Source organism: Corvus cornix, chromosome 1, assembly GCF_000738735.6.
Source record: "Corvus cornix cornix isolate S_Up_H32 chromosome 1, ASM73873v5, whole genome shotgun sequence".
Taxonomy (NCBI): Eukaryota; Metazoa; Chordata; class Aves; order Passeriformes; family Corvidae; genus Corvus; species Corvus cornix.
In genome coordinates this window covers 20,799,097-20,824,784 of record NC_046332.1, presented here as the reverse complement: position 1 = coordinate 20,824,784, position 25,688 = coordinate 20,799,097, and the positions used below count along the sequence as shown (strand labels likewise).

Sequence of the window (25,688 nt, the reverse complement as noted above, 5' to 3'; positions counted from 1 at the left end):
TAATTCACAAGCATTTTAAGACTCACAAGTACATTTATTCCAAGGAAGTTACCTTAAAATTTTTAAATACAATAAAATCTGAGACCTAACACTTCCAAAACTCAGTCAGTTTAGATACAAAATCACATTCTTAATTTAAAAGCCTCTATTTCCCCACATGAAGGTTTATGGTGGTTTACCTGGGTGGACTGTGTTTAAATTTAAAAGACTGAATAATTTCAGAATTTTAAAATTTCCCTCTTTTCTTTACTGGCATTTTTTATAGCTTAGATAGCTTTTGTATTTAATACTATTGCCACTATTCTATGAAGGCAAAATACTCCAAAATGTATTCAGGACAAATCATTTGTGGATATAAGTAAATGCCCAGAGAGGTTGTGGAGTCTCAATCCCTGGAGATATTTAAAAACTTTTCTGTAAAGAAAATGTTGCAGTGCTTTTGGGTGCACAATAGAAAATTCATTATCATTTCCTTTTCTGATAAATGGAGAAGGTTTAGAGAGGGGTATTCATACTAACAATAGCAAAGTAGTCGACAATGGCTGGGCATGATCACATTGTCAACAAAACCTTTTTTTCATGCAGGTAACAGATTCAGTTACCCAAATACCCAGAAACAGAACGAAACTGTGAACTTTTGCAAAAATGTACAGTCTGTTGGTTGGAAAAACTGAAAATTGTTTAAATGTTTGGGGTTTTTTAAATGAAGCTTTTTTCTCCACTGCCAAAAAAGACAAATACTTTACCAGAAACAGCACAAAAATCATATTAATAATGAGAACCAAAATTAATTGCTTGACCCAAAGGCAGTTATTAGTAAGTCATTGTTTCAATATGAATTTGGCACACACTCTTCATTATTTTGATTCACTGCTAAGGAAAGATGACAACCACTATCATGACATAAGTTGCTAATTTAAGCTGAACTTCCAAGTAATACTGGAACACAGACAGGCTTCTGCTCTTTGACGATTTGGCCACCTACCCAAAAGCCACCTTATCCCCATGCACTGCATATTTCATGCCTCAAATAATATTTTCTGAACGAGAATATAATCATTTGACAATCAGAACGCACGCCAATTTCACAAGTACCTGCTTACAAGAGGATCATGACAAACTGTATCAAGATTAAAAAGTTTGTCTTAGGATTGTACCTGATTAATTTGTGAGACCACTACTGGGGAAGGAAAAACCAGAGGCACATGCACAAATATGGAACCATGCCACTTTCTTTGTAGGCATATAGAAACTTGCTGTAGACACACTCAGTGTGGAAACACCAAGATAAAACCTTGATCTTGGCAGTCCCAGGGTGCAAAATAAATTTACGCAACATTTTCCAAATGAGCAGCTCTTTTTCTCTGCTGTTTCAAAAAACAACATGCAGGACTCATATTTATATTCAGACATAGACATCTACAGCAGAGACAAAAGTAGTGATTCTTGTAATACAAGCTGGATTTCCCACACTAAAAATTATGCAGGAGCTGTAATCAGCATGAAAAACTAATTATGCACAGTATTTTGAGACAATTCCAAGTCATATGTGCCATTCCTTTAACAAGCTTCACAGGGAATAATTTGATCTGAAGAGAGTTAATTTCTTTTTATGAGCAAAAATAATTTGCAGGGAATCTGGAAAGAATTTAATAAAATCATCTGAGCTCTTCCAGCATTGAGTAATATATTCTTACAATAAACAACTATTCAATTTCAAGCAATTTCAAGCTTTCTAATTTCATTATAAACCACGTAACACTAGAAATATTTTTACAACTGTATTTATTTATTCTTCAGGTCCAGAAAATGCCAGGTGTGTTTTATTCTCTGCCTTACATCATAGACCAAATTTAACCTCAGTGTGAAGGTGATATTTCATTTGGGATAATAAAATATGTCTTTACTGAATTCCAGAACAAAATTCCACTCTTACTTCCACAGTTTCAGGTAAGTCTACATTTGCAAAATGATCACTGAATCAATACAAATCCTATGGTTCTATGTAGGATGTTACAACCATCAGCAAAACAGTAGAATTTGCATTTTCTGGACCCTATGCTGAACTAAGTTGGAAACCTTATTATTTCAAAATAAAAATCAAGAAAACAATTTGCTTTGATATCAGGCTGTGTGAGTTGGTGGCTCGGGATACAAAAGGTAGAAGTTTTCTTGTTTTGCTTCTTTCTTTTTGTTTTTTTTTGATCCAATACAAAAATATTATTCCTCAAAGAGGAATTCCTCACCTTTCTGATGATTAAGTGCTGAACTTCACACGGAAGAAATTTAAGCTAAAATGCACTACTTAAGTGACACACTATAACAAAGGTTTGCTATGGAAATTAGTTACCAGGTTTAGTTCGTGGCTTTTGGGGTCTGGCAGATGGTCTAGGTTTAGATGCAGAAGTAGTGAGTTTGGCTTCTTTAGGAGCTGAAAGAAATATACTGGATTATAAATTTATCCTTTCCACTGTATCACAAAAAAATCAAATAAGGCAATGAATGGCTACTGGGAACAAAAGCAAATGGTAAAATCAGACATGCCAAGAAGGCTTCTCAAAAATCTTCCTAAGACTTCATTACCCCAGCAAAATCCCAGTTTGTTCTTCACAGTAAAAATGAATAATTGCATTTAAATATGCAATTGTAGATTGCAATCACATCCAAATATTCCTCTCACTAAGTTAGCAAATTCATTTTTGCAAGATACCTAAGAGATAAAACAATAATGCTTTTTATCCTTTTGAATACCAGGTCAATTTTAAGCCAGCAGAAGACATATATAGACAAAATATGCAAAAATGTCCTCCATTTTTGGCACAGTAAAGGAATTACTGGCAGACAGCTGGAAAAACATGGAATCAATTAAAAAAAAAATATCTAACTGCTTCATAAGTGCAGTCATTGAATTCTGCTAATAGAATAGAAGTAGCATCATGTAAATGGTAAAAATTAAGAACAATGAGTTCTAGAAACCCCTTTTCCACCAAACATGCACGGGCTGAAACTGTAATTGGCTAATCTGTCTGTTGGTCTGACTTCAGATAAAGTATAAACTCCATTTCAGGCATAAGTCAGTAGCTTTGTACATTTTTAAAAAGCAGTGCTACAAGACTGCTTTCCAATAAAATGTTTCATAGCAATTGACACAGTGGAAAAGTGTTTGATGTTTGCAGAAAGGACAGAGCAGAGTGAGACATGAAGTGGCTGAGAGATGTTTTTCAAGCTAAAATGATATTCAGAAGGATTCACAAAACAGTGGAGTTAACACGTTAACCTAGTGCCACAGGAACCCTTCACTGGGACTTCTGGGATTAACACCCACAATACTACCTTTACACTTGGTATTTCAATTGTATTTCCAGTGAGTTTTCTGAGTAAAGGGTGTTGGTGTAGAAAAGCTCTCAGCAAAATGGAAGATAAAACTATTACTATTGAACTAGCAAAACTATATGAAAAAAACCTGGTTTCTCTTTATCCTAAGTTTAGAAAACATTTCTGAATGCTTATGTCCTAGCTCTTGTCCTCTTTCAGAGAAATGGATTAAATAAAGCAAAAGTTATGAGATGAAGTAACAGAATACAAACTGTGGCTTGGACTGCAAAGAAGAGCGGCCAACAGCTACAGAAACATGTATTACCTAGGGTTGCTTTTGGTTGTTCGAGAGTCTGAGAAGTTTTAGGGTCCAGAAGTGGTGGTTTAGGGGCTAGAAAAAAAAAATCCAAGAGTAATCGAACTGATCAGTAGATGTATCAACACAAAGCCAAAAGTGTTATCATTCCAGTAGTTCAGGGGAGTTGTTTTTCAAACAGTCTAGATAAGCCTTACTCTTGTGTGTAACACCCTACACTCCTTTTAGCTTTGTTTCCCATAAAATTGCACACTGAATGATTGTGTGAGAGACTGCTTCTAAGGTTCCTTCCCCTTATTTACGTTCTCAAGACATTTTTAATCCTGTATTTGATTCAATCAGCAAATAAACTTCTGTTATGGGAGAATAGTGAGAAAGGAGAGATGAGGAAGAAAAGAATGTAGTCTCTAATGAACACCAGAGAATCTATATGAAAGGAAACTTCTAAATGCCAAAGTTTTGCTGAAAGTCCTAAATCAGTACTTGCAGTTAATTGTAAGAGAGGTTTAAGACAGTAAAGGTAGCTCCTGCTTTTTAATGATCTGTCTGTTTATAAGACATGAGAACAAACACATTTTGGTCTCGAATAATCCACAGCGTAATACTTATTGGTCCCGTACTTGAATCACTAAAGGAGGCAAATTAATTTCCCTTAATTCCGTATCAGAAGAAAATTAGAAGAGGTCTGTTTTTTTGATCAAAAGACAGAAGATACACGACACAATGATAATGTTCCTATGGTACTAGCTAAGATGTCATCTTTGCCATCGTGTGTCTTTGTGAAAGTGGGAGATGGGGAGTGGCAAAGGGGTTTATAAAAATAATAATCATATTTATTGCTTATATGAGTGATATTAAAACACCCTTGTGCCACCCAGAAAATTTTTTTCCATTCCAGTCCTTTAAAATGTTACAACACTAGAGAACTGGTTTATATTTTTATCACTGGACCCAAATGCATAAAACCGATGAGCTTAACTCTTGTTAAGTTAATGAGAGTTAATGACCAACTTTAGAATGATGACTTAGTCAGTATGCTCATGTGTTGCATAGCTCCCGTCCTTTTTAGGAAGTTTTTGCTTAGATATTTTTAGAGAACATATCTCCCTGCACACCAGCTTATGAAAATGATGTGCACAATTACCAGGTTTCACATGTTGTACTTCTGGGATAGCAGATGGTTTCGGTTTAGAAGGAATAAGTGGTATTTCTTTTGGAGCTGAAAGAAAGAGCTCAGTTTGCAATCAAAAATTGTTTAACAAGCATTTCCCACAACAAACAGCACATGTCACAAGTTTATATCAGAGACGACTCAGTATGGAATGTCAAAGCCAGCCGATGAAATCAGATTTTGAAGTGTGGAATGGAGATGATATTGAAATGCTGTGAATTGATCAGAAATAAGATTCTGTGAGTCCAAAACAATTAAAATTTCCATTCTGAAAGCTGTGCATATCAGAGACAATCAGCACATGCGTGTGCATTGGGAGTAAAAGAAATAGAACACTAATAAAAGGATGATGGTGTTTTAAAGGGATGATGGTGTTTTATCATGCAGGAGACAAGTTTTACTTCTCTGAGACAGTCAATCCACCCAGAACCTTGTTCTCATACACAGGGATGTCAAGACCAGTCAATATAATGACGATGGAAGAACAAGACTCTCTAACCAGGAAAAAGAATGATTATGCATGTGAAATGATATGCTGGAAGGAATGCATTCATATGGGATGGAGTGCTCAAAACAAACACAGAGTTTTTCACTGGGTGAAAACAACATTACCTAATGTTACCCTTGGCCATTGAAAAGGACGGGAAGTTTTAGGTGTGAAAGATTCCAGAATGGATTCACTTGTTGCTGCTGGAAGAAATGATGACAGTCATAAGAGAGCGAAGAGCTAATGGAAGAAACTCTTCTTTCATAAGCAAAAACAATTTGTTTTTACAAGAACAACAAATATTTCACTAATGCTTGGACGTTCATCAGTTTAGTATGCATTAGGGAGAAATTCAGAACTGCACAGAACTTCAGTCGCTATAAATCAGTGCATCTGTGATGTGCAAAAGGTCTGGATGTTTATTTCCTCCTTCCTTCATTGCAACTGGTCTGGATCTCAATCACTGCCAAGTAAGATTTTAAGTAGAGCTTTTGAACATTTTAAGTTTTGGTCCAATACTTAAGGGAGATGGTACTGTGTAAATGTCAGTATTTAATGAAGAGGACATGTTGAACAAACAATTAGTCACACATTAAAACATATAAAAGTTGGAATAGAAAGCTGACAACAGATCCAGCTGTGGTTTCAGTCCAAAACCACTGAGTGTCTGTAACTGTTAACCAATTTCAAGCTGTTAAGGATGCACTAATGTTAACATTTTTAATGAGGCTACAACAATAACATAAAAACTACAGTTCACATCACAGTGTTTTCATCAGAACTGCTGTACAAATACTGTTTTCTCAATTATCTATGTGGCCTATTTTTCAAAATACTGAATCATGTGACTGTGGGCTGCTATATGCATTGTAACTGTGAGAAAACACCAAGTTCAACCATTAGCAGCAACATAAACTTGAAATCAGCTGTAAGGGGTTAATCCAAATGTGCACTGAAAATAACAGCAGTATATTCATTTCAGTTGAGTTTTAGAGCATGGCTTGAGCTACTGAATTAAGAACTAGGTAGAGATTATTGTACCTGGTCCAGCATCTGCTATTTCAGGCTTACTAGGGGCCACAGGACTTGAAAGTACAGGCTGAACACCACTGAAAACTATAAAAAAACCAAGTCACATTATCTATGATATTAATTCTACACACAGCTTTTTTTGGTCATAGAAAAACAACCAAAAAATGCGATAGGTTATACCACAGCTACTTTGCACTTCACCATAAGCACACCTTACCTCAGGAACGGAGCAGTACTGGTTTAGAGTGCGAGCTGAAGCTAGTGTTTGAAATGAGACCTAAAACTAAAGTGTTAGCCAACCAAAGCTAATATTGCTTTGGATCACATGGTCCACATAGTTTAAAGCGACCCAGAAAATACAAAGATAAAAATTTCTAACACCACAATAATAAAGATAAAGCACTTAAAAAAAATCTATAAAAACTAAAAAGCACTGCAAGTATATTTCCCTGAAAACAAAGCACCTGCCTTAGTTCTCTTCACTGCTTTTGTGTCAATATTTTTTTAGTGAATTTTAGTGTCATATAATCTGTGTACATGTACACTCATGAAAAACAAGGGTAAAATAAAGTTAAAAAAATCACAAAGCAGCAAAGAAATAGTAAGGAAGCAGCTTCCTATGCTGGCAAGGCAATCTATGGTACAAAAACATATGTTCTCTCTGAGCATATAACAATTAGGCTTGTAAGAAAACAAGTAATTTTAGAATTCTTATTAAGATTTATTCATTATTAGTAGTATTAAACCAGGTTTACTTCATGTAAGTAAATCTCAAGATAACCCTAGAAGCTTTTTGAGAAATGAATGTGAGTTCAGAAACACTACCAGGTGAGCATCTCAGCAGAAAGCAAAAGTTGTCATGTAAAAAAGGATGCTTTTAATGATCATGACTCACACCACATGATGATCAAAATATCTAGGCTTAATAAAATTTCAAAAATGGCTGTCCAACACCAAAAGGGGTTTAACTGAAAAACTAAAGATTTATTATTACCCGCAGTTGTTGTTAGCACATGAGGTGTTCTGGAAAGTGGAGGCATAGATTTTTCCAGGTCAGCTGAACTTGTAACTGTGGAAAAATGTAAATATCCCTGATATGGATTCATATTGATGCAGACAAAGCAAGGGGGGCAAAAATCAGAAAAAGAAAGATTGCTTTACATTGCTTTGCAAGATGCCAACACTACTACAATGGAGTTTCATAAATTTCCAACTTGAAAAGAAAGTAACAAAACCTCAAAGTTTTGAAGATGTCACATGCACCTAAGAGACACATCCTGACAGGAGCTGCAGTCCCCCTAAAAGCAGATTTATCAACAGGAGTCAATTGTTCTGTGCACAGGTAACATGAAAAAACCTGTGCTTTTGACTTCACCTGCACCCAGAGAAGGAGACCTACGTACTTTAAATGCATGCAAATATGAATTTGTACAACCAGGTATTTCTATTGCCAAAGCTTTGGTTGTTTCTATACAGCAAATGCCAGTATTTTGAATTATGCATTTTAACATACTATACATCATGCAATTTTTCATTTGCGGTATTTTATCTAATTGACATAATATAAATTAACACAACTTTTGTGATACATTGAAGAGACAGGGAGTGAGGCAGAAAATCTGAAACAATACTGAAATATTGACTGCCAGGTTTAGGATAATTTTCCTTCTTATCTCTTGCATATTCGTAGCATTGCAATGAACAGAAATATAATCTTGAATACCTATGACTCCAGTAATAAAAGTTTCAAGGTTAAATAGTAACATAACTTGAAGTCTTATGAATAGAGAAACTTGCATAATAATGTGTATGATATAGCTACAGAAAATCCCCCATAGTGAAATGCCCCAGTCAAAAACATATTTTTATAACTGATAATGTATCCATCTAGCTATTGGTGCTATTGGTCCTAATCTATTCAACAGATTAAAACCACACAAAATAAAAATTAATTCCTGTGGTTTAGTTTGTATTTGATCCTATACCACAAAATATCACCATGTAATTATACAGCCTAACTGACACTGCAAACAAAGTTCTGCTTCAAACACCAAGCAATCAGAGCAAACAACCTCTAACTGTAACATCCTTGATGCAAAACCAAATACTAAGAAATGGAAGTATCATAAATACAATTTACCGGTCTTTATTTTTGATATTTCTGCAGATGCAGAAGTTTGGGACAGGAAACTAATATGATTAGAGTCCAGTGAAGCTGGAAAAAGAAAAAAAAAACCAAAACAAAACATTTTTTTGGTATCATCTGAACCTATAGACTGAACAGTTTTCAACACATTACTGAGAAACTAGGGATTTCAGAAAAGAAAACATCTCAAATGAACATGCCATGGATTTGCTAACGTAAATGTGTGAAGATGCACTGGTGACGAAAATGATGAAGAAGCTGTTAGAAGAAATATGAAGAAGAGATCACATTACAAGAAAAGTGGAATTGCCACAGCCAATGCCAGAATTAAATATGGCTTTGCACGTATGGGCCCTTTCATCTCTACACTTAAGCTTTACTGCAATCTAGGCCCAAGAGAAGTAGGAGGTTGGCTAAAAGCACAACAATATCTCTTGGGACAATTCCCATCTTGCATTGCTGCCATAACTGCAAGATACATCATTACTGACAAAGGCTGCTATTGTCTCCAACTGTGAAGAAATACCCCATGATTCACCAAAAGCTGAAATGAGGTTTTGATCGTAAAACCTGAACATGGCCTCAAAAGCAGCAACAGAGCAGAGCATTCCCACTTCCAGGTGATGGCAATGGAAAGGCGTGTCCTCTTGTGCCAGCCCAGCTGGGATTTGTCTCTTGGGAACGCTGTCATATTTGAATGCATCAGGGAAAGCAAGGCCCGCTACCCACACACAGAGAAGCAGGGAAATGGAGCTGAAGGCCAGGTGCAACAACGTGGTGTCTCTGCAGGATGTCACATGCTTCCTGCAGAAAATGCTCATCAGCCATGGAAAAAGCGTGGGATCAAACAACAGAATTGCAGAACCAGTGTGGCGAGTGCTTTGTTCTCTCCATGGGAGATGACAAGGATGCCAGGTGGTTTGGGGTGGGAGGTGTGATGGGAAGTGAAAGAGATGGGAGACAGTGGGAAAAGAAGGCTGTTGCTAGTTACCCATCACAGTTTGTTGAGTTGCCAGGGAGGAAGGAGTGGTGGACTTCGGCCTTGGTCTTCGAGTAGCTAAGATCAAACACAAAAACCATCTTCAGGTCCTCAGACAGGCTGCTGTCACACACGTCACATCAAGACAGAGTTATAAAGAAGGGAACCCCATCCTGCTTGGGCCAGGCTACCATGTCACAGCATCACTCCCCATGGTGGCACAGTGCTTGCCTTTCAACTGGCATTGGCAGCCAAGCCACAAGAGGAAACCTAGAAACGGTTCCCCAGAAATGGCTGCAGAAAATTTACAGGTAGAACAATTTTTAGCAAGAAGCCATAAGGGTGCAGCCACATCACTGACCCACTTTTTGGGACACCAGCGCATCTGAACAGGCTCATCACTGCAGAGGAGAGCATTGCCAAAGTAAGCCATGAAGGAGGGAATCGCTGGCTATTTACCCATCCTTGTGGTTTCCCGTGAGGCAGACGAGGTCGATTCCAGGACTGGTCTCTCGGTTGCTACGGTCAGACACAGAAATGGTCTTGAGATCTCCACTCAGCCCTGCCACAGCAGCACAAGCAGCACCAGCTCACAGTGCCCTAAATGTCTGTACTTAGGGCCACACGTGCCCTTTCCTTGTGACTCCTTGAGTACCTTGTGACTCAAACCCACAGGCAAGTGTCTTGCTGTGGTTGCAACTAATACAATATTCCCTGAGCCTCAGTAGCTAAATGGCTCTACATCAGCAGAAAAATGCCTAAATATCCAATTCACCAAGCCACTCCTTACAGATCCTTGAAAGATGCAAAACCCACAGTAATTGCAGAGAGAACATGAGCCAAGGCTCATCTTACAATTCAAAATTCCAGACGACAAGTGCTGGGTATGTCTCCAATGCAAGTAGCTGCAAATACTAACTACTAATTATTCTAGCATGAAGGAATAAACTCCACATTGTGCTATCAATATTCAGTCATAATGTCAACCTTTCTTAAAAGTTCAAAAATTTTTGCAAATAAGTATTTTCTTACTGTTTTCACTATTCTTGTTTTTACATATAATCAAATAATGTAAGTTCTCATCATTCACATACAAGGCCTTGCGATTCCCTGTGAAATATGAAAATTCCTATTCTTCCTTACAGTTATAGTCTCTAAGCCAATGATTAACACAACACACTTATTCATCAAGCTTGAACTTCAGTTCTCATTCAAAAAGATACAAATAAGTTCTGTATGCTAAAAAATCCACATCATCAAGAGGACATAAAATTTTGTTTCTGCCATATTGGGATATTCCATTCTAGAAAGAATTTTCAAAATAACAAGTGCCCATAGAATCACATGGGAATTCTGTGACAAATTGTTTTTGTCACCAGTCCCTTCAAAACTGATTTTTCAAGTGATGAAGAAAAGCATATGTTCAGACATCATAACCATGTCATTAATATGGCAAGTGTATTAAAGTGCATTAACAAACCACAGATATTGCTCAAAGCAGGTGAAAATTATGTCAAGTGATGGCAAGCAAAAAGAACAAAATCAAACTATCTTTTTATACCCTCCACTGTTCCTTGGCTTGCAAGGTAAGGAGAAATAGATTTCAGCTCTGGTTTCTGAGAAACCAAGATGAAACGAGAGAACTGGCTTCAGAAATAGAGATGAACTTTTGTTTTTAAAGCAGTGTCAGTACAGAACTGTGTAAATAAAACCCATATTACACTCAGCTCTTTTACATAACTATTTGCATTCATTACAAGGTTATTCCACATTAAAATCAGGGTGACTTAGTTGAGTTAGTGTAGTATACAGATAGTTAATCTTCTAGTGAACTAAGCCTATAGAGCAGAAGATTAAGAAGAGTAATTGAGAAGCCTAATAATTAAGTATCTCATCATTTACACAAATGACTGACCATCTTGCTGAAAGATTTGGCATTGCCACTACCAGTAAAAAAATTGAAATGTTTGACTAGATTTTAAAATACAGTTTTTCTTATTTAAGTATTGTGAAATGATAGAAATTAGGACGGAATCATTGTTTACCCATCACTGTTCTCATGGTTTTCAGGAAAGGAAAAGACGTGGCCTCCAGAAATGGTCTCGGGAGAGCTAAGATTAGAGATGGAAACTATCTTGAGATGTTATGGCAGTCTCTCTATGCATACGAAAGCATTATTTTAATCACACCCAAATAAGTCAATATTTAAATTGTGGTTTCTTGTGTATACTCCTTCTACCAAATAAATCCTACATCAATTTATAGTCACTTGATATTACCACAAACCCCCAGCCACTAGCAAAACACTGCTCCTTTTGCACAATAATGGCAGTCATGATGCTCCAGAGCTGCCTTTTAACAGCAGTATACGACACATTCCAAAGTCCTTTCCAGGCATCAAATATTTTCCAACTAAAAATTGCAAACCAGTCAATGAATATATAGCCAGAACTTCTGCTCGCATCAAAGATACTGTGCACCTTATATTTAATCTCAAAACAATTAACTAGCTCTGATTACTGTACACTTTACCACACTTAAAAACAAGAACTTTGGGTCTAAACTAATAGATGCCTGGGGGAAAAAAAAGGAAATAATAGATTCTCTGCTGAAAAATGCATAATAAAGATAAATAAAGATTTCCATCAAGATTTGGGCAAACTGGTAGAAGAAAATGAACTTGTGCTTATTTAACCAAAATCTCTAATAGAATAGCTTGATTAATTTACAAGTTTTCATTCTGAAGAGGTATGAAGTACTTTGAACAGACAGAATCCCATATCCACACTGGAAGACAAGGATAAGCTACAAGGATAGTCACATTTACTGTCCAGTAATTAGTGAACAGATATGCCAACAACAACAGTGAATGCAAAGATCACAATAAAAATCCCCTCTCTTGTCTAAGAAAGTATTATTGAAAAAAAAAAGTTTCTCATAAAAGCATAGAGTAAATTCAAACAGCTTATCTCAGAAAATGGAATCAAAGTTTGGGAACTGTCACCACACTTGCAAGAACGCATTACAGGAAAAGTAGAAGAGTATGAATTTGATGGACCAACAGAGAGAACATTTCAAACATGGAGTTTTTGTTCTGAAAGAATTCTGTTAGCCTCCTCCAGTCATAGCAAATAAAATCCTTCAAAAATGCACCCAAAGTTTGTGGGGTAGATTGTCAGGGGGTGGATTGAAAGGGTTTCAGATATTTCTCCCTTCTCACTGTACGCACTTCTCTGTGGCACAGGGCTGTGTACTGTCCTCTCCATCTTCATTTTGTTTGCTGAAAAATGGGAATAATACGTTTCAAAAATACATTTTCTGAATGTCTGCACCTTTGCTACCACTGGTTTAAAGAAGTGTTCAATATAGCTGTTAAGATGGCAAATATAAAAGGAAGTACCTACTTAGTGTACAGGGGGATACGACAGAACATTTACAAATATCTACAGAGGTCTGCAAGAGAAGGCATGATTCAGAGTATGCCAAGAGAAGAAAAGGAGAGTTCCTCTGTTCAGCATTAAGTTTCTCCCATAGAAGAAGAAAAATATGAAAGAAGTTGGCTTGATCATTTAGGAAACATGCAGAAAACTGACAAACCTTTATCTCCATAAATAAACATTTTTTTTTTTTTTAGATATATCTAGGCTATCAAGTCTGAAGCTGTTTTAAAAAACCCCAAACCCTGAACTTGCGTTTGCAATGCTCACTGTGCTACCTTTCATCTCCCCAACAGAATTTTTGTCGCAGCTGGAGAGTCCTTCTTAATGAGAAATATGTTTGAATATGCTATGAAACTTAAGGATTTACAGCTTGAACAGCCATTAAGCTGTTTTAAAACCACAACTGAACATGGACAATAAATAGAAGATAAACCCACAAAGATAATTTCCTGCACACATCTTTCTCTGCCTCCAACATTGTAACTGACCAGGACGATGTCTTAAATACCAATAACCACAGAAATACACTTCAGTAGTAACAAAGTAAATAGAAAATAAAAAAGGGTATGACTTGAAGTAATACAGTAGCTATCTGTATCAGGATACACTGCATATAGCAGAGAAGTTAAAGTTTGGTTACAAGCCCCACAGTATGTCACAGTAAAATTCTACTACATTCAGTAGTACATAATTGGTCAGTGGCAATCATGGGTAATACTACTGATTAATACTGTAGAGGTGAACTCCAGACTTGGAAAGAAAACTGTAATCCAGTATTCTAAACATCATATATATTGCCTTAAACAAAAGTAGTACCCAATGCAGATTTTTTTTATCTTGCAGTTGTTCTTATCCCCAAAGTAAAGGAGATCAAATCAACATTTCACCAAAAGCACACTGGGAACCCTTCTGATAATTCAAGAACACTCAGTTTGCAAGAAATGCCAGTAATAGACTGAGCTGATGGTATTTCCGTGACTCCAGATACTTTAGACATGAATTGTGAAACTGTCTGTGTTTCATTAAGAGCTGCACAGAAAATCTGGATTTAAAGTGCTGAGGAATCTGACTGTTGCTGGGACAGCAAACACACAAAGCTGTGTTGTTCAGGATGATGTCACTGCAAACACAAGCAAGATACTGCACACTTCAAAGTCTTTTCTGTATTGTGTGAATAAAGAGAAAGACATGTGGCCCAATATGGTGACAAGAAGATTCAGGATCTGATGCTAGACAGAACTCCTAAGAATAGTCTTCTTCTTCTACACTTTCTGGAGTTTAAATTACACCAACAGAAAGAAGAAAGTCATACAAGTTGGTGCAAAACATCAGTCTTTTTGCACTTTTTACCAAGAATGCTTTCTAGCTCCTGATCAAGCAGTGACTGATACAAAACTGTTCTTTAACAGGCTTCCCTTTTAGACTTAGAAGAAAATGTGTTCACAGCAGAAAAAAGGCAGCAAGTGTCAACGCGATGAAAACTAAACGTAAACTACTTTTTGCTGCAAGAGAGTTTTGGCAACAACTTGAAATAGACTTTGGATGAAATTGTCATTACTGAATGGAAATTAAATATTTCTTCTTGCAGGGACACTAAACGAAACAGATTTTTGAGCATTGATAAAACTGCATTTGTTCAGTGTCTCATTTTGTAAGGTATTGGTAAGTTAGCTTATTTTATGAACTGAGAAATTGAAGAAGCCTAAAGAAAAAATACTGACAAGAAAGAACAGGAAAACTATATAGATTATTATATATTATTAGGTGTAATTAATTTAAATGTCAATAAAATACCATCATTCCACCAGTTTAATTTCACTGGGGTCTGGTATAACAGGTTTCAAGGGTGTTTGAAAGCATCAGATCTACCATAGAAGTATCTGGTCAAGATCAGTTTGTTGCAAATGTTTTCTTTAATTACAATGTTGTGCCATTTATTTAAAAATGTGTACTCAAGCAATATATAGCAATACATGTGATACTGCACATTTTTGTTTCTATTAGTCTCATGCCTATGCAGTCTCCCTTTCTCGCAGCAAAATGTCTAACTTAAATCACTGCTTTAAATATATTCAAATTAAAGTACTTAATGGTCTATTCTCCACCATTTGGATCCCTATGCGTTCATTGCTATTGGTCCTGCTGTTTCTATGGGACTTACTCAACAGTTTCAACCCTTAGAATAGTTTCACTCAGGGTCTTAAACAAAACTTATATTAGCTTTCACTCTATCCCTCTGCAGTATTGCAACTTAAAAAGAGAACTCTACTTTATGTAATAAGACATGCCTATAAACATCAAACACAGCAATACAGACTTGTAAATATACCGGGAATGTAGGCCAAAATTAGAAGAGAATATTTACTACTTCCTGCAAAATTTCCTAAATTAATCTGGTATTTGAGAGAGCAATTTACAACAGTTCTGAAGTTATTTTGAATCATATTAAACTTAACTAACAATATACCAAAGTTTTGATTGATCTCTGTGGCAATTTCTATTTAAAATCAATTTTTCAAGTATTACCAGGTACAGCTGATGGCATTTCTTGGATGCCAGATGTTTCAGATCTTGAAGTAATGTGCTGATTTTCATCAAAAGCTGAAATAAAATCTGGAGTTAAAATTAGAACTGGCTTCAGATCCACAGTATTTGGCCAGTAGCTGTTGCGCAGTTCAAGACAGTATTGATGTGAGATCAAGCAAGGTGACAGCAGCTGTAAAGATCAGCTGAGAAATGAGGTGTTACATGAACACTGAAGCTAGTGTGAAATGAAGGAAGGTCAATTTCAGTAGCTCATGTGAAGCAATCTTCTTCTCACTGGCCTCGTTTTAAAGTACTCATTCTTTGAAAGAAAACTGCAGCTACCAGAAGAAACCTAGAGGCAACATAAGCTAGCAGAGGTCTTTTTGTGGATTCTTATTCAGTCAGTGGGGGGAATTACTTTCCAGCTTAGATTGCACAGAAATGGCTGAGTTGAGCAGGGGTGGGGGTGGAGGGTGGGGAGAAAGCTTAGCATCAAGCAGTCTTCAAAGCAACATGTCTGAATGAACATTGGCACTCTCCACAGCTGCTGGATGGGATGGCAAGGGATGGAAAAGCTCATGGAATTATATGCTATTTACCCATCACGCTCCCTCTGGTTTCCACGAAGGGATGAGAAGTGATTTTCAGGCCTGATCCCCGGGTAGCTAAGATCAAATATGAGAATAGTCTTGAAACAATAAGTGAAATCAGCCTTTAGATAAGGTGATCTTCAGCCCTTACCAGGTCCAAGGGATATAAATTTATTTTAGATTTTTTGTATACACACTTCTAATTGATATTTGTGGTAGCCTGCTCCATTTTTGTCTCACGGGGTAATTTTTTTTTTGGATACACAACATCTAATTTTAGGCATTAACTACAAGGCCAGCTGTCTGCATCTGATTTTAAAATTCTATCCAATAGCAACAGCTGACAGCAAAACCCTTCTCCCTACACTTCAGTTTGGATGTGCCAGATAAGTCTTTTAGATAAGGAGTTGCAAATGCCCAATATTATTTTGATACAGCATGCACACAATTTTCACACAGGTGGTATCAAAACTTTTTCCAACAAATTCATATTTTGGCCAAGAATCAGATTTTCCCTGCAACTGCCGTAAAGCTGCTTCAACAGAAACAGGATTATTGAGACAGACCATCCGTCTCCAGAAAATGGCTTAAAAATAGTTTTATGTTTTTCTGACAATACATTAATGAAAACACAAATGCAAAAAAAAAAAAAAAATTGGATTCTATCAGCCCCTAAGACCATCATTTCCATTAGAGAAATTATGCAGCCTAGACCAGGAAAGAAACATTTCTGTGAGGGGTATTATATGAAAAAATGAAGCGTAGGTGCTCTTAATGTTAAGAACATTCACGATTTAAGAAAGTGTAAGGCCAAGTAATAAGTAACCTAAGTAGCCCAGTTCTTTAAATCAAGAGAGAAGGCTGTGGTAATTTGGGGAGAACAATGCTGCAGACAACAGCAAAGTCATGCCTGGTAAACTGCTAAAATGTTTCTGTCTAATGAAGATAGAAATGACCTTGTATAGAGTTCTCAGCTTCAAAAGAAAACAAAAATCTTGTGTTCATGCAGAGGCAAGATAACTGTCAGCACCGCCCACTGAGTATTAGCTCAGCTGTATCATGTTTGTGTTCAGTGTGAATTCTGCAACAGATAAAAGCTTCTCTTAAATTTATCTGTGATGAGAAGCTAAAAGAACACTGATCAAACCTTAACAAAATAAGACTAGAGAAACCATGAATAGTGTATGTATGTTGTAATAAGCTAATTTTCAGAAGACAAACTATGTTAATGCTCATTAACCCAATTCCATCTGATTGGTCCCCAGAAAGAAAGTGATGTTTGATATACTGATGTAATAAAATATCTCTTGCTTAAATCATGCTAGCATGAACAGAACCATTGATGAAAACATCACAGCAACCTTCTACTATTTTTTTATGACTATATTCTGGGAAAAATATCATGGTCAAATACAAATGCATAAATTGTGCTTAAAAACCTATATTCTTCATGAATACATGGAGGGAAATAATAAATTATTAGCAGAAGTAACTGTAAAAATAACTTTTAGCACCAAAATGCTGTACTGCAGCAGCCTTTTGACTATTAGAGACTACTTAAAAAGCTATAACAGGAAACCAAAGTCCAATCAATGAATGTCTTCAAAAGGTGTCTACTAGGTAAAGAAAAGCATTCCCCCTGCAAAAGAAAACTGTTTTGCTAATAACCCAAAATTCATCAAACCCAAGAGTTCCCTCTTGAGTGCTAAATTCTGCTCCACTGACCACATCAGAACCCTTCAGTAATACAATACTAGCCTGAAAGAGCCAGGTGGTATCAGGATCACTTACTTGAGGCTAGAACTGCTAATTATACACTGGTAATTATTACAAATAACATGAAGCCATAATGAACAAATGAAAGACCACTGGAGGGAACATTAAAAATACAGGACATATTACAGACATCTGAATTGTACCACCTAAATATAAAGAAAAATCAAGGATAGATAATAAAATAAATGTCATTTACCAGTCTCTCGCTCTGACATTTTTGCAGATGTAGAAGTTTGGGGAGTAGAAGTGACATGAGGAAAGTCAAGTGGGGCTGGAAAAAAATGGTGGCTTATTATTTAAAAAATACATGAACCATGACACCATGGCATCACCTGCAACCATGGACTCAATGGTTTAAATTGCAAACAATAAAGAACTGGAAAAAAAAATGCATTTTGCAAAATTAGCAGAATTTTAAAAAGAAAGAGGTTAATGTGCAAAGATGTGTAAAACCACACAAATATAATGCAAAAAATTAAACAGAATGATACAAGGAATATGGAAAAAAATTCCCATGTGGTTAGAAGGAATGCAAGATTGAAAAAGTACAAGACCACTGGCCAAGAGAAGTCAAGGAGAAAGCAAATTTATGAGATGAAGATACTGGAAAAAATCCAATTTAAAAATTTGGCAAAAATAAAAGAACATAAAAAGTGATTCAGACAACATCACCAGGCAGGGAATCAGAAAAGAATATCCTCAGCCCAGCCAAATTTATATGATTTGTTATAATTACAAGTATCTGATTTCTCCACATTAAAACCAAGAAAGCTCAGAAAATTAATTTAAGTAATGCAAGGTAGGGAATGTAAATTCCCTGGAAAAGATTCCCAAGTGAGTGAAATATCTCAGTTGATATGAAAGCAAGACTGCTCCAGACGAAAGTGCCAAGTCACTTAATACTGTTCATTACATTTTTAACTTGCACTCAGCTTCAGATATTAGTCTCACCAGCCTGCTCACATAATACTTTGTTGCTCCATGGGCCACAAAATACTACAGGGACACAGGACTGGTCTTGCACACCTGCCAGTGTGAAAGAAGCTGTTGCCACAAGCATCTCCACCACTGTCGCCAAGTGCCATAGCCAATGCCTGAATTAACTATGGTTTGCATGTATGGCCACATTTATACCTACACTTAAGTTTTACCCCAGTATAGGCCAGATAAGTAACAGGTTGGCTAAAAGCACAACAGTATCTCTTGGGACGACTGCTGCCTTGCACAGTTGTCAAATCTGTAAGAAATATCATTACTGCCAGAGGCTGCCGGTGTCTCACACTGCGAAGAAACATCCTGTTATTAACCAAAAGCTGAAATGAGGTATTGATTTTGAAAAACCTAACACAGCCTCAAAAGCAGCAACAGAGCAGAGCATTCCCACTTCCAGGTGATGGCAATGGAAAGGCGTGTCCTCTTGTGCCAGCCCAGCTGGGATTTGTCTCTTAGGAACGCTGTCATATTTGAATGCATCAGGGAAAGCAAGGCCCGCTACCCACACACAAAGAAGCAGGGAAATGGAGCTGAAGGCCAGGTGCAACAACGTGGTGTCTCTGCAGGATGTCACATGCTTCCTGCAGAAAATGCTCATCAGCCATGGAAAAAGCGTGGGATCAAACAACAGAATTGCAGAACCAGTGTGGCGAGTGCTTTGTTCTCTCCATGGGAGATGACAAGGATGCCAGGTGGTTTGGGGTGGGAGGTGTGATGGGAAGTGAAAGAGATGGGAGACAGTGGGAAAAGAAGGCTGTTGCTAGTTACCCATCACGGTTTGTTGAGTTGCCAGGGAGGAAGGAGTGGTGGACTTCGGCCTTGGTCTTCGAGTAGCTAAGATCAAACACAAAAACCATCTTCAGGTCCTCAGACAGGCTGCTGTCACACACGTCACATCAAGACAGAGTTATAAAGAAGGGAACCCCATCCTGCTTGGGCCAGGCTACCATGTCACAGCATCACTCCCCATGGTGGCACAGTGCTTGCCTTTCAACTGGCATTGGCAGCCAAGCCACAAGAGGAAACCTAGAAACGGTTCCCCAGAAATGGCTGCAGAAAATTTACAGGTAGAACAATTTTTAGCAAGAAGCCATAAGGGTGCAGCCACATCACTGACCCACTTTTTGGGACACCAGAGCATCTGAACAGGCTCATCACTGCAGAGGAGAGCATTGCCAAAGTAAGCCATGAAGGAGGGAATCGCTGGCTATTTACCCATCCTTGTGGTTTCCCGTGAGGCAGACGAGGTCGATTCCAGGACTGGTCTCTCGGTTGCTACGGTCAGACACAGAAATGGTCTTGAGATCTCCACTCAGCCCTGCCACAGCAGCACAAGCAGCACCAGCTCACAGTGCCCTAAATGTCTGTACTTAGGGCCACACGTGCCCTTTCCTTATGACTCCTTGAGTACCTTGTGACTCAAACCCACAGGCAAGTGTCTTGCTGTGGTTGCAACTAATACAATATTCCCTGAGCCTCAGTAGCTAAATGGTTCTACATCAGCAGAAAAATGCCTAAATATCCAATTCACCAAGCCACTCCTTACAGTTCCTTGACAGATGCTAACAGTTTTTGCAGAGGTAATATGGTGTGGTGGTGCACCTCACCCCCCCTGCCCCACCCTTTCCATGTAAGTGAAAATCAGAGTAGTGGTATTTCACCACTATACCACCACAGCGGTATTTTTTGAGCAATCTCTAACACACTAATTCGGGACAATTGGCAACTAAGAATCACATCTATGCATTTAGAATTCAAGATCTGATCTCACTTTATCCTACAGTCAATGAAATCCTTCATTCTGTGGCTCAGAAATAACTGTCCCTGACAGTAATAAAGCACAGCGTAGAGGATTTCTCTCTCTGTAGAGAAATGCTAGCAAACAAGTGAAAAAAGGAAATTTTCCACAGAACTCTAGCACATCTTACAACTTAAACTCCTACAACTCAACATCTGTTTGTACACTGAAGAACAAGTACCTTTACTGAAGTGATCTCCTCATACCCTGTTATCCTAATTTTGCACAGGGAGAATGCACAACCTAATACACAAACCAGTGTCAAATCTAGTCTATGTGTTCTCACTAGCACTGTGCATCTCTGCCCATTGCTTTGTGCTTGGCTTCAGGTTTAAGGCAGGCAAGACTTGTGAGAGTTTACAAACATGCACGTGGATGAAGTTATGGCAATAAGGAAATGGTGCTGAGTGATTCCTCTGGGATATTTTGATATTCCCGATCTTTGGAAGTGGAAACCCTTCTGTTCAGGTCCCTTCGACTTAATCCTTTTCTAGCAACATTCAATGACTCACTAACCAAAGTGTTTTTATCTGCTTAAGAACAGCAGATAAATCTTTTTTCTGCCTGTGGAGGTGCTTTTCCAATGTGCAAAAGGAACAAATTTGACATGTTAACGCTTACTTAACCATTCCTGACAATGGGCCTCCGTATCTATCTATCTATCTATCTATCTATCTATCTATCTATCCATCTATCCATCTATCCATCTATCCAATCCTCCACAAGAAAACCTGGACAAGCTAATTGTTTACCAACATAAAAAAAATTAATCTTGTCATTGCAATATTTCATTCCAAATCTCTGAAATGTTGCAGTAGATGCAGCTACTTTCTGTCTCTCCAGCTTTACACAGAGCAAGTCAGAATAAACCCTCTATTTAGCAAAGCATTGCTGTGTCTTTTTAGAGACTGCCTAGATGTGAGGAGAACTAAAAAGACAGATATCATTACCAGCTGAGATTGGTGGCATTTCTGGCATGCCAGATGTTGTGAATCTTGAAGAAGGAGGCTTCCTTTCACCTAAATCTGGAAAGATAATCTTGTGTTAAAAGGCTTAACTGCCTCAGAGCTACCTGGATAGCTCAGGAGTTAGCAAACAGATGTTGCATCGTTAAAATGGAAGCACAGGGGAAATTGCAAGTCAGCTGGGCATTACTCTGTCTCATGGACTGTTAGGCTGGTGTGGAAGTCGATGTGGAAACCAGGTGACCTAACTATTCATACTAATGAGCATTCTTATTATTACTTAATAATCTTAGCACATAATGCACGGCAGATAGTAAGAGAACACCTTGGGATCCAGAGAGTAGTCAGTGGGCCAGCCTTTTCACGGAAACATTACACAGAAATATGTGTAAGTTTTTTATTCCCTCTCACAATAAAGTTCTCTCAGCACAGGAAAAAAAACCCCAAAACTGAGAAAGGCAGGTCCACAGCTGGGAAGCTTAATAATGAGAAAACCAAACACAACCAACTAAAGGGAACTCTCCTCTTTGCCCCTGATCCTCCATCTACAAAGATGAATGATGAGTGCAGACGAGCATCTAATTAGCAACAGCAATAAGTGGTATGAACTACTGAGATGGTGATAACTAAAGCAATGCAAAACTTCCAAAAATAGCAGCAAGGTTAAAAAAACCCCACAAAATCTTTGAAACTATAATAAAGTTAACTTATCAATTTTGCCCCATGCTATTTCTAACAACTGAAGCTCTGTAGTAATAATAGGCATGGATACTTCCAAATCAGTAGTATCTCTAGCTGCAGTAAAAAAAACACCCCAAAACCAAAACTCCTGAGAAATAATTTCATGTGAGTAAATTAAGAAGGAACATTTGGTGGAGAGAAATTTGAAATTTTATTTTCTACTGCTCTGCAAAGCATTTTTTTTTTTTACTTATTTATTTAAAAATGAACCTCCTTTAGCTATTTCAAATACCATCACTAATTACTTAGCTGAAGATGTTATTCTAGTTTTCCCGTGTGTGCAAATATTCACAAAGAGTTTTACATGCACATTATGCAAAAATAGCACCTTGAAGAAATAGCTCTACAACTTAAACCTTATCTATCCATGAAGTCAAAAATTCTTCATAAAATTTTGGGAAAAATGTGTTTTCAAGAGATTAAAGTATTTTGGCACCACTTCATTAAGTCACTTAGCTCTATGCAGCATCTCAATTTCAGCCAACTTTTTTTCAGTCAGGTTTAGTCCCAGGTATCCTATGTAAAAGAAGGAACTTATCTGATTTAAAATCATTGCCTGGGAGTGGGATGCTTTGTAGAATAATGCAGTAAACCTGAACTATACTGGGATGCCAAGAACCAGTAGGTTATTCAGCAGAGAATTTAACACAGTCCTGCTGCATTGGTCAGAGAAGATGTGGGCAATGAACTGCTTTCCTTTCCCCTCCATCTCCTCCTACCCCTTCACCATTGTCCTCACCTCTCAACTTCATCATGCTCAACCAATGCTTAAAAAACTTGAGCATCCTCTCCTACCTAAGGCTACAGGAAAAACAATCTATTCCCAAAGCTGTAACTCAAAGTAGAGTTAGTTGGAAAGGCCTGGCCTTAGCTGTGTTGACTTTCTTATTTAAAGACAATACATAGGAAAAAATCACAGCAAACTGTATATGAACATTGAAAAACTGGCAGGAAGAAGGAAACAAAAAAAATCTTATCACTAGAAAGTATGATATTTTACTTGACTGGAGCAGCCTTAAGCCTTGCAAAATTTGAATCTTTTCCCGACACACCTCTTTGATCAATACTGCATTATTCTGTAAGCTAGTTGTGGACTTGCTTTAGACTTGTGCTCTGCCTGATCACAGGAATGAGGATGTTGATACAGGAGTTGAAAAAATAAGATGCAGGGCAACACCCAAGGCAAGAAGTATGCAACAGCTGTCTGAAATCATCAGCATCAACATGGAAGCAGCAACAAACTTTTCAGCACCAACCAATCAAAGGTTATGCTTGCGAAAGAATATTACTAGAATTTACCAGTGCCTGGTATATCTGAAGATGTAAAAGTTTGGGCAGTAGAAATAACAGGAAAAGAGTCATATGAAACTGGAAAATAAAAGCAAAAATAATGCTGTGTGGTTTTGAAGTGACAAGAAACATTCTGCAACAGCATCGTATTCCTTCATAAGCTGACAAAACTTTTGCATAATATTTAACATGTTATGTTCCACAGAAAGGTACAGTCTGAAATGTACAATAACTGATTAAGTGTGACTTCAAAATGATTCCCAAAACCATGCATTAATACCTAATGCAATTAATGACCAAATTGTTATCAGACTCACACAAAAAGAAGGTGAAATATAGAGTTTAAAAGAGGAAACACAAGGCTATTCAAAATAGGAAAAAAATTACGGATAAAAAGTAGCAAACTGTTATTCATGGAATTTTTTTCTAGGATCAGGAAGGAGGATATCCTGGTGCTGAAACTGGAGAAGGAAAAAGGATGACAAAACAGGAACTGGACCAAATGAAACATAAAAACTGTCTTTTGTCAGACATGTGAAGAGCTGACTACTGCTGTAATCAATCTCCCCCTCAGTAATGGATTTCCCTCAATGTTAATTTATTCCAAAATCATATGCATCAGGCATTACACTATTGGCATGCTAATGAAATGAAATCTTTCCAACTGGCTCTCATCTTATTCTTTTTTCCCTTCTTTTGGAAAACTGTCAGTTGCCCCAAGCAAATAACATCTATAAAATAAGAGAAACACATAATAGAAATTTTGTAAGGACCAACTAGAAAGCATCTGAATCTTCAGTGGTATGTTTTTATGGTGCCATTTTAGAAATCTGGGCAGAATTATGTCTATGTTTATACAGAAAGGTTAAAAGAAGAGCGACGGTTTCAAAATATGTTGGAAATTCTTCAGTTTCCATTCATCTCTTACAACTCAGAATCCTTCAGCAAATCAGGATATTCTACTTATGAAACTCAGGTGTGGACAGTCCTATTTAAATTTGGTATTTACAGTAAGTCCAATTTAATTTTAAAACTAAGAATTACATGCTGTTGCCAAACATGGAAAAACGCCCTGAACTACTCGTTTAGTATTTCATATAAAATGTCACAAAGAGATCTGATACTTGATGCAGGGCTTTCATACCTACAGTTGTTCTTTATTTATCTCAAATTGAACAAACTATTTAATGAGAGGCACTGTCTCCTCCACTGTTGGGAGGATTAACCTCATGAGAAACCGTTACCGGATTGGGTTGGTTGCACTTCTCTGGTACCAGATGGTTTGGATCCTGAAGAAACAGTCTGTTTTTCCTCAAAAGCTGAAAAAAGAACCTAAGTTTAAAATGCTGAGAGAGCTGTGACTTGATGGATTAGCATCAAATAGCTGAGTGAAGGCTGTGCAGCTCCAGACGATGCTAATGCAAAGCTGAGCAAGATGGCAGATGGCCTAAAGGGAGATGTGAGACAACAGCCGTGACAAGGGGAGGTGATGGCTGCAAACAGACGTTTCTGGCCTTGAAATGCAAGTTCCACATGCTTGAAAGATCTCTTACCAGCAAGGTATTCTCTCTTATTAAATTTTCTGGGTAAGAGCTGCAGCTAAACTGGAAGAAGTAAGGTAACAACGAGACATGACAACACTGTGTTTAGGCAGTTTTTAAACTGAGAGTAAATACATTTTTCAGGTGGTTACGCAGACACAAGAATGGTGAATAAGCAGCTCTCTGTGAGTGTTGGTAGCCAAGAGTAACCTTTACAGATCTACATGATGCTAAGATAATGGAAAAAAAAATCATTGAACTAATCTGCTAATTACCCATTTCCATCTCTCTCGTTTCTGCAGAAGATACGGATTTCAAGGCTGGCCTCTGAGTAGCTAAGAGCAAACATGAAATAAAATTTTATCATTCCAAGACAGACTCTCTCCTTGCAAGTGATACAAAATCTAATTTCAACTGTAACTAGCAAGTTTTTATTTGGTTTGAATGTCTCTTCATTCCATTCATATTTGGGCATGTCTTATCTAATCAAGCTGAATCATTATTACTTAAGAGATTTTATTCACAGCGAGGCAGCTACAACTGAAACACAACTAATTTGATACTCATACCACTTGCAGGTGT

General features: G+C 37.4%; 1 protein-coding gene across 44 annotated transcripts in view; it reads right to left on the bottom strand.

The window, feature by feature from the left end:
* Positions 1-25,688, bottom strand: part of LOC104687181 (ABI family member 3 binding protein) — a 140,620-nt gene that overhangs the window by 54,120 nt on the left and 60,812 nt on the right. For 14 of the 44 annotated variants that reach the window (XM_039557964.1, XM_039558054.1, XM_039558030.1 and 11 more), the window contains 19 exons: positions 25,382-25,441; positions 24,810-24,884; positions 23,575-23,643; positions 21,520-21,594; positions 19,987-20,046; positions 19,540-19,605; positions 17,975-18,049; positions 16,012-16,077; positions 15,413-15,499; positions 11,492-11,557; positions 9,906-9,965; positions 9,459-9,524; positions 8,462-8,536; positions 7,316-7,390; positions 6,331-6,405; positions 5,415-5,492; positions 4,776-4,850; positions 3,641-3,706; positions 2,351-2,431 (listed from right to left, as the gene is read on the bottom strand). In XM_039557964.1, the coding sequence (XP_039413898.1) occupies positions 2,351-2,431; positions 3,641-3,706; positions 4,776-4,850; positions 5,415-5,492; positions 6,331-6,405; positions 7,316-7,390; positions 8,462-8,536; positions 9,459-9,524; positions 9,906-9,965; positions 11,492-11,557; positions 15,413-15,499; positions 16,012-16,077; positions 17,975-18,049; positions 19,540-19,605; positions 19,987-20,046; positions 21,520-21,594; positions 23,575-23,643; positions 24,810-24,884; positions 25,382-25,441 (1,350 nt within the window). The remainder of the gene's footprint in view (positions 1-2,350; positions 2,432-3,640; positions 3,707-4,775; positions 4,851-5,414; positions 5,493-6,330; positions 6,406-7,315; positions 7,391-8,461; positions 8,537-9,458; positions 9,525-9,905; positions 9,966-11,491; positions 11,558-15,412; positions 15,500-16,011; positions 16,078-17,974; positions 18,050-19,539; positions 19,606-19,986; positions 20,047-21,519; positions 21,595-23,574; positions 23,644-24,809; positions 24,885-25,381; positions 25,442-25,688) is intronic. The other 30 variants (XM_039557969.1, XM_039558025.1, XM_039558181.1 and 27 more) reach the window with 24 other exon arrangements.